This window comes from Lynx rufus, unplaced genomic scaffold (assembly GCF_022079265.1).
Source record: "Lynx rufus isolate CCGP_SWC_20201006 ecotype Redwood Valley unplaced genomic scaffold, mLynRuf1.p SCAF_5, whole genome shotgun sequence".
In the NCBI taxonomy this organism is placed as follows: Eukaryota; Metazoa; Chordata; class Mammalia; order Carnivora; family Felidae; genus Lynx; species Lynx rufus.
This window is the reverse complement of record NW_025814867.1, coordinates 67,750,084-67,763,628: the sequence shown is the minus strand read 5'-3', so window position 1 is coordinate 67,763,628 and position 13,545 is coordinate 67,750,084. Positions and strand designations below refer to the sequence as shown.

Here is a 13,545-nt window from a genome sequence, read left to right as displayed (position 1 = left end):
CCATAGCAGATAAAAAAGTATAAAAAGTAGCTGGGAAAAGTAAAATTAATTGTACCGTACAGCATAATTTATTATTTCTCAGATGTATTCTTGATCTTTTATGCAATTTCGGCAGATATTTTCTGCTCAGCTACTGCCTACTACTTTGAAAAAGGGGTTGTACTTATGATATTATGAATTTCAATCTTTGAGAAAGATAATCAGATGGTTGTATTTTACACAGTTTAAAGCTATTAAAGGAAAAGGTTAATAAAGTTGGGGAAATGACAGGTTTGAATACATTCCACTAAAATAATCTATATAATTTTGTGATTGAAAATAAAACAAGGTCTTTTTGTTGTTGCTTTTCTTCACATACTTTGGTTAATTAATTATTCAATTTATTTATTTTATAATATATAATTGTTATTTTTGTAGATAAGAATAGAAACTCTACTCTGGAAGAATAGTGGCAATTGCATATGATTCAATCTAAATTTGTTCTGATGTCATATTGAACAATTTGAACATGTTGATGTCTAAACCCGTAGGCAAGCTTTATAAATTTAGCATTGTATTTTATGTTTCACTTGCAACATTACACTTAAGCAAGTGTTAAAAGCAGGGAAAAAACAAACACATGAAGCCAAGCGCTGTTTTTAACATTAAATTTGAATCATTTGTCAGATATCACACCAAATGGAACTCTGATTTTCATAAATCTCATTTACCTAAATTTTATGGTTGATGCCAGATAATGTTAGTAGAATCCCCATTTGGTTAGAAGTTCTGCACTTGGGATTTAAAGTCTGGTTATGTTAATCTAGTTACTTTGATTAGGTCAGTTTCTCTAAGTATCAATTTACTTATCTAGAAAGTGGGGACAATAAAAGCTGTCCTGCTGAAAGATCTAATAAGATAAAGCATATAAATTAGTCCTATAAAAATGTAAAACTAATTTTTTCTGTTGTTTCCATTAGCTTCTTATACTAATTGTGATGGAAATTCACTGATAAATCATTTTTTCAAGCAGTGGATTTTATTATCTTGGAATCCCCATCGATTTTTATGGAAACTTTGATTCTTAAACAAATGGATTATCTCCACTGAGTATGTGTTTAATTCAAAATAGAGAGTTCCAAGCACAATAATCAGTAAAGAACATCTGAGTGACTAATAAACTATGTGGCACACACATATTATCTATGAACATAATCATTCAAAATATTCTCTAAGGGGCTGTAATCTCAGACATTCTAGCAGTTATAAATTTCTCTGTTTGAGATCAAGAAAACCTATGTAACTAAAATTATTTTTCAAAAAAAATTTAAATTTTTGCAAGGAGCAGTTTGAATTTAAACAATCTATCTTTTCAATATGGTGCAAATTAAACTCACCAAGAAAAAAATCAGCTTAACAATGAGCCACTCTTTAAATAGTTCTTAGAATCAAGTTGGACAATATTTCATGTAAATCTGAAGCCTTCAGGACACATACAAGAACCACCAGTTAGAGTAAAATAATAAAAACACAGACACTTTATTTTTTTCCAACAAAATGACAAGGCATTTCATGCTGTGAATATCTAACACTTTGTTTTGACAACTAGGCACATATTTATATTTCCTGCTATTCTAGTGAGGGAATAGTTCAACACTGTCTCAGTTGATTTAGTGCCAACTGAAGTCAGTCTTCTGACATTTGTCCAGGTAACTGGACCAAGAACACCTGGAGAAGACTTGTCACAAATTACAGTGATATTCTTTATTCTTTGAATGGTTTGGGTTGGCAGAGGTGATGTTGAACAGACAGCAGGTAAACAACACACAGATCCACTGAATTGTAACACTGGGAATATTAAATAAACTGTGTCATTTGATACACTTCACTAGAGTAAAACCACTGAAAAAACCCTTCCTCTCCAGAATTTGAAACAAAGAAAAAAAGGGGAAAAAACAGGATTGTAACAAATGGAGGGACATATACACAAAACTTTAAATCAAGATGGATTTCAGAAAGTAGGGTATAAGGATAATTAAGTCTAAGTCAAGATAAAAGAAAATTTGGATTTCAATTAACTAGTTGTCCATAGATTAGACAGGCAGTTTTTTGGAGATGGTACTAAAGATAAAGTCTATATCCAGCAGAAGTTTCAGAAGATAAATTATTTTTTTTAAAAAAGAATATGGAAAGAAAAGAATTTTCAACTACTAATAGTATTTTTGGTCTGGTTGTCAGACAATCTGAAGCTTAGAAACTGGGGAAGGATTTTCTTTTCCACGTTTCAACATAGGCCAAATGATATATCCTTAAAGATACCCATTTCTCACCTCCCTATATTTATTCTCACCCTTAGCTTTCTGGTTCACTCTTTGTTTCGAGCTTTACCAATTAATACATTAAAGTTAAGTATATCTTTGTTTATAACTGGTCACTGGTGTTATAATTATGAGCAGTTACTGTAAATGTTAGTTCTTATTCCACATTTCCATGAGCCCCCAGCTAACATGATGATAAGTTTTTGTCACTCAAAACCATATGAGCCCTAAAGTCTCTTAGAATTCTAAAATTAGATGGTTCTAGGGAATGAGGTATGCTTCGACTATAGTTTATTAGAGTTGAAATACTTGTAGCAAGTTGGTGGAAGCAGTATGATGAAGTCTGGACACTTAATCTTTGAAACATTTGATAATTTATCAAAGGAATTAAGAGAATACATTAGACTTTAAATATCCTAATATCTTAAGCAGAATTACTGCTGTTTTGAGTGGTATAATAGGTGTGAAAGAATTGACAGGAGCATTTAAGGAGAAAAAAACCACGTATTTTGTAAACAAACCTGTCAGAGGTACAATGCTTATAGACACTTTTTTTTTTAGTTTTAATTAGGTTAATTAGAATCAGGGTACAGCCCAGGGTCAGAATCATCAAAGACAAGTAGTCATGTTAAGGGAACATGTTACTCACTCAACCAATATTTACTGAGAGCTAATGGAGTAGAAAAACTGGGTCCAGGATCCAGAGCACATATATTCCTCAGTCCTGATTGGCATGGAGGCAGGGAAATGAAAGGCAGCAATATAAGGTATTGAAAGAACAGTAATATGAGGTCACAAAGTTTAGGTCAGTAGTCCTAGTGGTCCAAATGTGATTTGGCAGATGAAGCATAGAGTTCTTTAACTCATTGGGTCTCAAAATTCATTTGCATCACCTGAAGAGTTTGTTAGAGCACAGAAAGTTGGGCCCCTCTTTCAGAATTCCTATTTAAGTCTGGGGCAAAGTTTTAGATACTGCATTTCCTTACAAACCATCTTGTAAGGTCTGTATCTCTATCTATGTATCTGTGTATTTATTATATTAGTATGATTCCTTTTAATGTGAAGAAAATAAGGTTCATTGTGGTTAATATGCCAAATGAAGGTAAGGGCTTATTTCTGTTAAAAGAATGAGACTTTTTTTTCAGTGTTATGGGAGGAAAGGTTATTTAAAATCTTTTTTACTCTTTGTTCTGATTCCATAATAATCAAGAACTTTTTGGATATGCAATGAGGCTTACTGAGCAAACCTATCTTACAGAAGTTCCTGTGTCTTATGTAAATCCATTTGGATCATGTATCATGGAAGAGTGCCTCGGCATTCTTGTTTAAAAAACACCTACTTGGGGCACCTGCGTGGCTCAGTTGGTTAAGCATCCAACTTCAGCTCAGTTCACGATTTAACGGCTCGTGATTTCAAACCCCACCTTGCTCGGGCTCTTTGCTGACAGCTCAGAACCTGGAGCCTGCTTCATGTTCTGTGTCTCCCTCTTTCTCTGCCCCTCTCCCACTCATGCTCTGTATTTGTCTCAAAAATAAATAAACATTAAAAAATAATAAAAAACACCTACTTGAATCAATACAAAAATTGTGGTATGCTTCCCAATAATAAAAGAAAATGACTTACTGATACATGCAACAATGAATAAACATCAAAGACATTATTGTGAGCAAAAGAACTTGCACACGATATACTTACTGTGTGTTTCTAATTGTACCAATTTCTAATATGTACCATGATATATGTGAGACTGGTGCTTAGCAAGGGCTGGTGATGGGAAGGACTCTGAACTCTCAGACGTGATGAAAATGTACTATAGCTAAATAGGCAGAGAGATTACATGGGTATATCCTTTTGTCAGTTAAGATGTGTACATTTCAATCTGTGTAAATTTTCTGTGTAAAAATAGCAAGTGGCGCTGTGGGATGTGAGAGATGTACAGACAACACAAAACATAAAACTAGAAATGTAGATAGTTAAGGAAGCCAGGTGAGGCATATGGAAAGTTCATTATGCTATTCTGTTTATTATACATACATATATTAAAAAACAAAACCACACACTTGGATTTTTATTATTCCATACCCTTCTTTAGAACTTAATTATCCTTAGATTAGTTAATAAAATAAAATTCCTAAAACTGGAAAAAGAAGTGCTTTTATATTACTTCCTCTAATAATCATTTACCTAACTATACTGTAGGGTATTAAGTCAGATACTTTTATTCACTTTGAACAAATATTTATTTGTAGTTTTTATTTACAATTCATAACCTGCCTTCTCCTCTTCCCTCTCTTCCTCCCCACAAAATTGAGGAGGGTTGCATTACATTTTTTAAAAATGTGACCCAAACCCCAGGGGGTAAGACAATTGCAGGAGGAAGGAATAAATGAATCAGAAGCCAGTGGAATAGATCACTACAGTTCATGAGAGCTTCTCAGCAACCAGAGAAAAGAGAGAAAAGGGTTGAATCTTTTCATTTTCTTTGTTTTATAGAGATTAATATGTAAAAGAAAAAAAAGAGACCCTCCCCCGGCCACACATATACACTGGCATGATATTTGTAAAGGAATTCTTCATGTGAGTACATTAAGAATAGAGTGATATTATTTATTGCATTTGTATTTTGTTATTGGGCCTAAGAATTCTGACTTATAATTTTGCCCCAAATGGTTAGTTATTTCATCTTTGTTTAAGAATGTAGGCAGCAAGTATGATTACTCACATTATAAAAATGCTTCTGTAAGAAGGATTCTAAAGGAATGATGGAAGTAGAAAATCATGACTTAGCAAATACCACAGAAATAATTGTAACAAACAAGAGTCATTGATGAATGCTGTTATTTATGAGGAAAAGTACAATAAAAAAGAGGATATTTAGGTATCCTTATAGTATCTTCCCAGAAGATATCCATGAATTACAATGGGGAAAAATAGTACCAATACAGGAGAGAAAACTGGCAAACACCAGTTTGAAACACATAGTTTTCATAACCAAGGGATAAAAGTTAATAGCATGGGAAATGACGTATATCCGCAATATGTACCTCCTCACATAATACACTGAGGAGGGCACACCATCTCTTCTGCAGTATTCCTGCCAAAAACCTATAACCACAATTTAATCATTAGAAAATATTGGACAAACTCAGTTGAGAGATTCTACAAAATAAACTGCCAGTATTCTTCAAAGGGTCAGGGTAATAAAAGAGATACTGAGGGATTATTTCAGATTGGAGAGGAGTAAGGAGACAAGGTAACTGAAATGTAGCATGGAATTGCAGACAGGATACTGGGTCAGAAAAAAAAAAAAGTCTATAATTAGTTAACAGCACTGTATCAATGCTAATTTTATGGCTTTGGTACCTGCATAATATTATGTAAGATGTTAATACGAGAGAAAGCTGGCATTAAGTTACACATATTTTCTAAATACTCTATTTAAAATTGTTTGTGAGTTGAAATTATTTCAAAGAAAATAAGAGAAAAGAAAAAGGGGGAAAAAGCATTCTGAGATTGCTTGAGAATCTGGCCAACATTTTGCTAGATAATACCGGATTCTAATTTATGAAATGACTGGAGCCAAAAACAATGTTAAGAGCAAATGGGGGTGATTGAGCAATTTACCAATTTAAAAGGAGTATTCATAAAGTAGCTTTGCGATAGCATGGCAACCTACTGATTCATCACCAAGAGTTAGCCTCCACATGTACACGCCTGAAGCTGAGCTGTAACAGCCCAGGGAAGTCAGAGCATTTGCAAATGGGAGAGGTGGAATGACATTTTTGGTGATGCCTAGAAATTGTAGATGGACATTTCCTAATTTTAATTTCAAAATTCTAACAATGAGACAATAGACTGTAAAAACACAGATCAATAAGGTCTCAAGAAAAATTCTTAAATAGATTATTTAAAGTGTACGTGGGAGGACAAAGCAGTCACCAGTAGACCTAACGCAATTTATAAATTATAACTCATATTTGACTCCATAGACTTCTTTCTTGGAGAGTTATTGATTAAGCAGAGAAGTTAATATAGGTAGAGAGAGGATAACTGGACTTGAATAATTAGAATGTTCTTTGTGATGTTTTCTGGAAAACAGGGAGAAATTTTGGCAAAATACATGAATTATTACATGAAGTTTTTGTTACTTTAATTACTGACAGTAGTGTCATGGTTAATGGGTTACTATCACCCTGGAAGAAGGTTCACAGAACTTCTTCTTTGGCCAAGTCTGTATTAACGGACTACTTGTTAATGATACACTGGACAGAAATTCAATGATGCAGGAAGCACCTGCCAAAATCACAGGTGTCTTCTCTCTACCACATGACCTCCCCAATAACATGAACACAACTTATCGAGAAAGGGAAGGATATTTGATGCAAAGATGGCCATCTCTATGCCACCAGTGACTGATCCCTTCCTTTAGGGAGCCAGACAAGTCGTTCATATTAACTCCATTCTTCTCCAACATTATTTCCACTACTCACTCAAGACCATGTGTAACCCTAGACTCGGTACTGAAAGTAATTACAGACATCCGAAAGCAGCAGCTATTTCATCCTTCTAGGTATTTTTATGTTTCCCACTATTTGGAGTGCCTGTCCCACAGAGTATTAATTTATCTTTAAGTCAATCAATAATAATATAAAATATGTTTTCTCTTTGTTCACAATACTGCAATTTACCCAAACATCTATTACAGACTTCCAAAAGTTTTATTCCAACAAAGGGTAGCCTATAATTTGAGCAGATAAAAAAAATCATTTTTTAAATATGGGTGGTAAGAATTTTCCAACTTTGCCATTCCTTGATTAATTTAGGTGGTATGTACTCATAAATTACAACCTGTAATAGTTAAGAGGATAATAAAGATTAACAACACACTTACCCACACTTGGATAACCAGGCGTAGAAGGGTCTCCTCCTGGGTTCAGTGACACCATGAAGGTATCATAGCTAAGATTTGCAGTCTTTGGTAAATCACAAGGATCAATATATAGAAGAACACCACCAAATCCAGCCTTTTCCAATAAAGAAAGCTAAAAGAGGAGAAAAAAAAAACTATTAAAAATATCAGATGCAAATATCTACTGTCCTGAACCTTCCTGAGGGCCCCCCACTATACCAGTCACTCTGATCTCTGCCCTGGGTGGGCCAACCAGATCTCCCAGATATAGCAACTGAGGAATACAAGGAACTAAGGGGCCTCCCTCTGAATGGTGAGTTCCTGCTCTGTCTCTGTCACTAAGGATTTTGAAAGTAGTTCCTGAATGGGGTAGCTAAGTGGCTTAGTTGGTTAAGCATCTGACTCTTGATTTCGGCTCAGGTCATGATCTTGCGGTCCATGAGATGAAGCCCCATGTCAGGCTCTGGGTTGACAGTGTGGAGCCTGCTTGGGATCTCTCTCTCCCTCTCTTTCTGCCCCTTCCCTAATCTCTCTCTCTCTCTCTCTCTCAAAATAAATAAATAACTTAAAAAAAAAGAAAACAATTCCTGACTACTTCATTTGAAACATATCTAATGCAGATTCCTCTCTCTTCTTCAGTAAGTATGATGGGGAGGATGAACTTGACATTTCATGTTCTTTTTGTTTTAACTTGGTAAATTAATTTTTTTGGGTAAAGAGCTTGTATACTTTAGGGTGATTTACCTGATGTGGAAAACAATAATCATAATTTGCTAATCCATTTCTTTCTCCTGAGAGGGGAAAGGTACTTAGGGGACACTGGGGAAAGAAATGATGGAGATGATGGCTAGGAATCACATTAAGTGTAGGCAGTTGCAATTCACTGTGTGACTCTAGTTAACACTTGTGCTTCACTTCTCAATTACTGCTTCTCTTGTTTATTTTTACAGTGGACTAAGCAATACAGTAGCTTGTGGATCTGGCTGGACCCCACCATGAGGACAGAATCATGCTTATCTTCTCTTCCAATGTTCACTTGCACTTAGGGGGCACATAGTAGACATTCAAGAGTGTCACTAAATGAAAGAATGAATGAGAAAGATGCTGGTTTGGCACAGCCGCTACTCTTGAAAAAAAAGAGAACTCTAAGAAAATACTTAGGATGTGCTTCTATTGGAAAAATAAAACATAATTGTACCTACAATATGGTTTTTACATAAAAGAAGTTATAGTAGAAAAATAAAAATACTTGATGTAAGTACATCACATTCATGGCATTTTTTCAGCTCCTTTAAAAATATTCTGTAATTTCCCATTTTTGAGTAATGGACAAGTACGTATTATTTTAATTAATACATATTATATTAAACATACTTTATTATCAATCAGAAAAAAATAACCCTGATACCCTAAGCAAAGAATGTTTGACTCACATGTTGAGTCATGTTTTTCCTATCAGTGCTTTAATGAAAAGGGAGAAGAATTTAGGGAGGGGGGAGAAATGAGAAAAGGAAAAAAGAGCAAAGAACATGTCGATAAGAAGGCTGGATTTAAGACTGACTCTGAAAAGCTCACACTGAAGTCCTTAGGGAGGATTTCTAATGTTTAGATGCTGAAATTGCTATTTCTAAAAAAATGATCAATGGAATGATTTTGAATGTTCTGCTTACTATAGGAGAACATATTAAGAAAGAAATATGAACAACTCCAGAAAACAATTTTTAAGTATTAAAAATTACTTTAAAAAAATTAAGTAATTCATGATCACTAGACAAAATAAAAAGATACAGGCAAATAGTAACAATCCTATTATCCTATCTGTCAAAAAGTAGTAAATGTTAATATTTCTAAACTCTTTTATTAGGGCTTAGGCACATATACACATATACTTACAAAATAAGACCACTTACCATAGATTTTGCAACCTTTCTTTTTTTTTCTCATAATACCATATACTAAATATCGGTCCATGCTGATAAGTACACTTTCATATAACATTATTAGCTGTACACTGTATATATGTGAATGCTATAAATAATACAATAATAAGATGTAGAAATGTTGCCAAATGTTATTTAACCAATCCTTGACTGTTATTTACATGAATTTTAACTTTTTGTATCATACTTCAATAAACTTCCTTATAGCTAAATCATTGCACAAATGTATATTTTTATGAAATATATTTCTACAGAAAGAATTTCTAGGTGAAAGTATTACTATTTTTTATGATTTTTGATAAAATATTTTCCCTCCAGAAAAGCTATATATAACTAGCTACATTCTTACCAGTCATATATCTGAGTACTTATTTCCTCCATCACCAGCATTGAATATTACTTTTTAAGAAATATTTGCCAATCTAGCCAAAAATTTACTGTCCATTTTTTAAAAATTACAAGTGACATTAAATTTATTTTTGCTCATAATTTTGGTCACTTGCATATTTTCTGAAGAATTACCTGATAGTGAAACAATTTTTGTGATTCCTGGGGTACTTATCCATTCACAACTATATACTGAGTGTCACTTTTTGCACATAATATGCTGGCATTGGCATATGGAGATAAGTAGGACAAAGTGCCTGCTCTTAGGAAGTCAGTTAACCAGTGGAATGATTAATAGTTTTCATCTTAAGTGTTAACCCCAATTAACTAGCAACTAGTGGCTGCCTGGGGAAGCATTGCGAGGCCAAGTTCAGGGTCAGTGAAAAGTGGAAAATAGCTCTATGAGAGATGTCTGCCATGGACACAAGAAAGGCAAGTGATGCTCCACATTTTTTGGTTGTTGTTGACCCTGCTTCAGTGGGATAGTCAAATTATCTTCAAAAAATCTCTTTTAAAAAGGTCAATACATTAACTATTTGACTGCTTAAACTTTATGACACCTCGTGACTTAGAATTTATCATAGTCAAAAATAAAATGCTACAGTTGCATATTTTGCTTCTTGTGCTTATGACTGGTAATACATTGTGATTTCTTTTATAATCAATATATACCATGATATTTTTCTATACTTGACAGCTTATAATGAAGCTATGTAGTTTAATAGTATAGTATCTCTTGCCAGAGTTGATTACCTCCCCACAACCCTGAAGAGATAGCCTTATATGTGATTTTATCCCCTCTTCCCATCCTCTGCCTGTAATGGTTGGACCTGAGGGGGACAGGTCTTCAATGTTGTCAAATCTGGTTCATGATGCTGTCCCTTACTGGCCACCACAGAGCTCCTAAATAAGTAACTTGGTGACCTAGTTTCAGAAATTATTACGGGATTTCCAATGAAGTTGGCAATTGAGGAAACTGCCTATATTAAATCAAATAACAAATGTTCCTCTACATTGTTAGAAATGCATTTTGAACATGGTGAGGTAGTGGTTACCTAAAATATTCAAAGGATCTACTCTTCTAGTGAGATCATATTCTTTAAAAATGTATTCAAAGGCAAGTCAATACAAAAAGGAGTAAGCTAAGCTGTCACTGGGTTGTCTGCTTTTGACTGTCCCTGGGAGCACAAGTAGAAGTTATTAGCCCTGCCCAGAACCCTTCATACTTTCAGATCACTTGAGACCTAGGATGATTCTACAGGGGGTCTAATTCATGAAAAGAGAAGGCAAATGTAAAGGTAAGATTTCTTAACACAGAAGTTTGATTATCTTTTGCTTCTCTCTCTCAAGTATATTATGTGATGTTTAGCGTTCTTCATCATGTTTTCTACCTTGTAAACTAAGACAGTATTTGACATAAGAGGGAGACACAAAAAATGAGTCAAGCAAATGGCCCTGAGCTCAAGTGTTATAACGTCATGAAGAAGCAACTCACAGCCACAGGCTAGTATAGTGTACTGAGCCATCAGTCTGTATCACCCTGCAAGGGCACCATTTCCTAATTTACATAAAATAATATAGGAACACATTTCCATGAAAGTAGAAATCATTAAATCAGCCTCCTACTCTTTTATTTAGCTCAAGGACTTACTAAGTCTTTGGTGCCTGAGATAGGGGCTGGGATAGTAACTGAGAAATGGTCCCTAGTCTACCCTGGGACACTTCTGTTTCTATATGCAGAGTCAGTCAACTCCCTTCAAGCTAGGTCATGATTCCACCAACAAACGAGACATTATTTGAAGCAATTATAGTCCTCAAAGTAAAATTGTATTGTATTTAACTTTTTTTAATGTTTATTTATTTTTGAGAGAGATAGACAGAGCATGAGCAGAGGATGGGCAGGGAGAGAGGGAGACACAGAATCCAAACCAGGCTCCAGGCTCTGAGCTGGCAGCACAGAGCCCAGCATGGGGCTTGAACTCACAAACTGTGAAATCATGACCTAAGCTGAAGTTGGATGCTTAACTGACTGAGGCACCCAGGTGCCCCCACTGTATTTTTTATCTACAGGAATTAATAAGGATTTTATGGGTATTTTTAGTAGCACTAGATTGTGATCTGCTTGAAGACAGGAAAGCTGCAGCTTCAATTTATATCCCCAGTGCCTAGAATAGTACCTGCTACCAAATGATTTTTCTCTTTTTAAGTTAATGAATAAATTAGTGTGTGTATCAATGAATGAACAAATGAATACACAGTGCATATGGGTACAAGTGTATTACCTGAATATTATTTTGTTCTACATTTCACACCCACTGGCTGGAAAACATGCAATACATTTTGTGGCAGCTTGGATATACATGTGTTGGAATGTGAATAGAAGCATTAAACCAGCTTATTTCTGAAATTAACACACACACACATACACACACACACACACACACTCAATTAGATGTGCTATGCTTAAACTTCCATAAAAATACATAATTAAAATAGAATTATTTTGTTTTGATTTTTGTGTTATTTCATTTTATGTTTTGTTATCTAAGAGTAGAGACAAGGAGTGTTAGAGACTAGCACACTAGGATTTGAACATGTGAGTTTGTCTTGTTGACAGGGTCTTGCAGATAAAATGTCTTTGGCTAACTTCAAGGAGGCTGATCCCATATTTCTTTCTGTGAAACATATTAATACGTTTCTCCTTGTGTATAGTGTATAAAGCTAGGTCTTAACAGTTGCCAAATAATTGCTTCTGAAATAAATGGTACTACAAATCCATGGGCAGGATATAGCAGCCTTATTGAACAGATCTTACAAATCTCAAAGCTCCCTGAAAACTACTCACTCAGAGAATAAGTAGTCTGGTACCTAAAAATGGTCCCACATAGGTTTATATTTCCACTGTCTTGGGGCAGGCAGCATGTGGGTGGCTGTATGGTATTCTTATATTCAGGGGGAGAAAAAAATCATTCAAAGAAGATCAAAGCCAGGAAGAGTGAAAGCGAAAGGACCCTGTTCTGATTCCTGACACTTATTAACTTCTGTTCTTACTTTTCAACGAAAACATTTTTTTTCTCTTCCAGAATGAAGGTGCTGTTATGAGGTAGTCAATCCACTTCCTCAGTATCTTCAATGTGAATTCCACAACTAGACTTTAATCCATTCATAGATGTTCCTAAGTTGTCAATTCATCCTTTTGAATCCATCAAATGTCAGCCTTGCTCTTTTTATTTTCACTGATTACAATGCATGGAATCCCTCAACTACCACCTAATTTCAAGAACTTGAAGTTGAAAGCTTGTGTTTTCCCCTGTTACTTAGGTTCCTTAAAACACTGTCCAAGCACTAGAACCATTCTTCTGGCCTCCATAGCTAGAAAAGCTTTCTGAGTCTTCATGTGAAAACAAGAGCAAATATAACAATAAGAGGACCTTAGTCTTACAGATAAAATTACAGTCTACTGTTATGGGCTGAATTTTTTTCACCTTAAGATACATATGCTTAAGTCCTAATCTTCAGTACCTCAGAATGTAACTATATTTGGAAATAGAGTCTTTAAAGAGGTAATTAGGGTTAAATGAGGTCATATTTATGGACTCTAATCCAGTATGACTAGTGTCCTGAAGAAGAAGAAGAGACGTATCAGAGATGTGTGTACATGGAGAAAAGGCACATGAGGACACAGCAAAAAGGAGGTGATTAGCCAAAAAGAAAGGCCTCAGGCTAAACCAAACTTGTTAACACATTGATCTTAAATTTTCAGCACCCTCAAGCTGTGAGAAATTTTCTCTTTAAACTACCCAAAATACCCAAACTGTGGTATTTTGTTATGGCAGCCCTAGCAAACTCATACATTCACAGAAGGTGCCACACTTTATACAAAGACTTGGAAAAATATTTGTGATCAGTATCTAAGCCTTCTGAGTCTTTTTTAAGCCAAATCATCTAGTACTAATTGCACACCTACTATGAGTCAGATAGTATTCCCAAAGTTATTTGTTGAATTTCATT

At 34.7% G+C, this 13,545-nt stretch overlaps 1 protein-coding gene across 1 annotated transcript in view; it reads right to left on the bottom strand.

Annotated features, from left to right (window-relative positions):
• Nucleotides 1-13,545, bottom strand: part of NAALADL2 (N-acetylated alpha-linked acidic dipeptidase like 2) — a 706,998-nt gene that overhangs the window by 479,013 nt on the left and 214,440 nt on the right. The window contains exon 5 of the mRNA XM_047100419.1: nucleotides 7,190-7,340. Coding sequence (XP_046956375.1) covers nucleotides 7,190-7,340 — 151 coding nt within the window. The remainder of the gene's footprint in view (nucleotides 1-7,189; nucleotides 7,341-13,545) is intronic.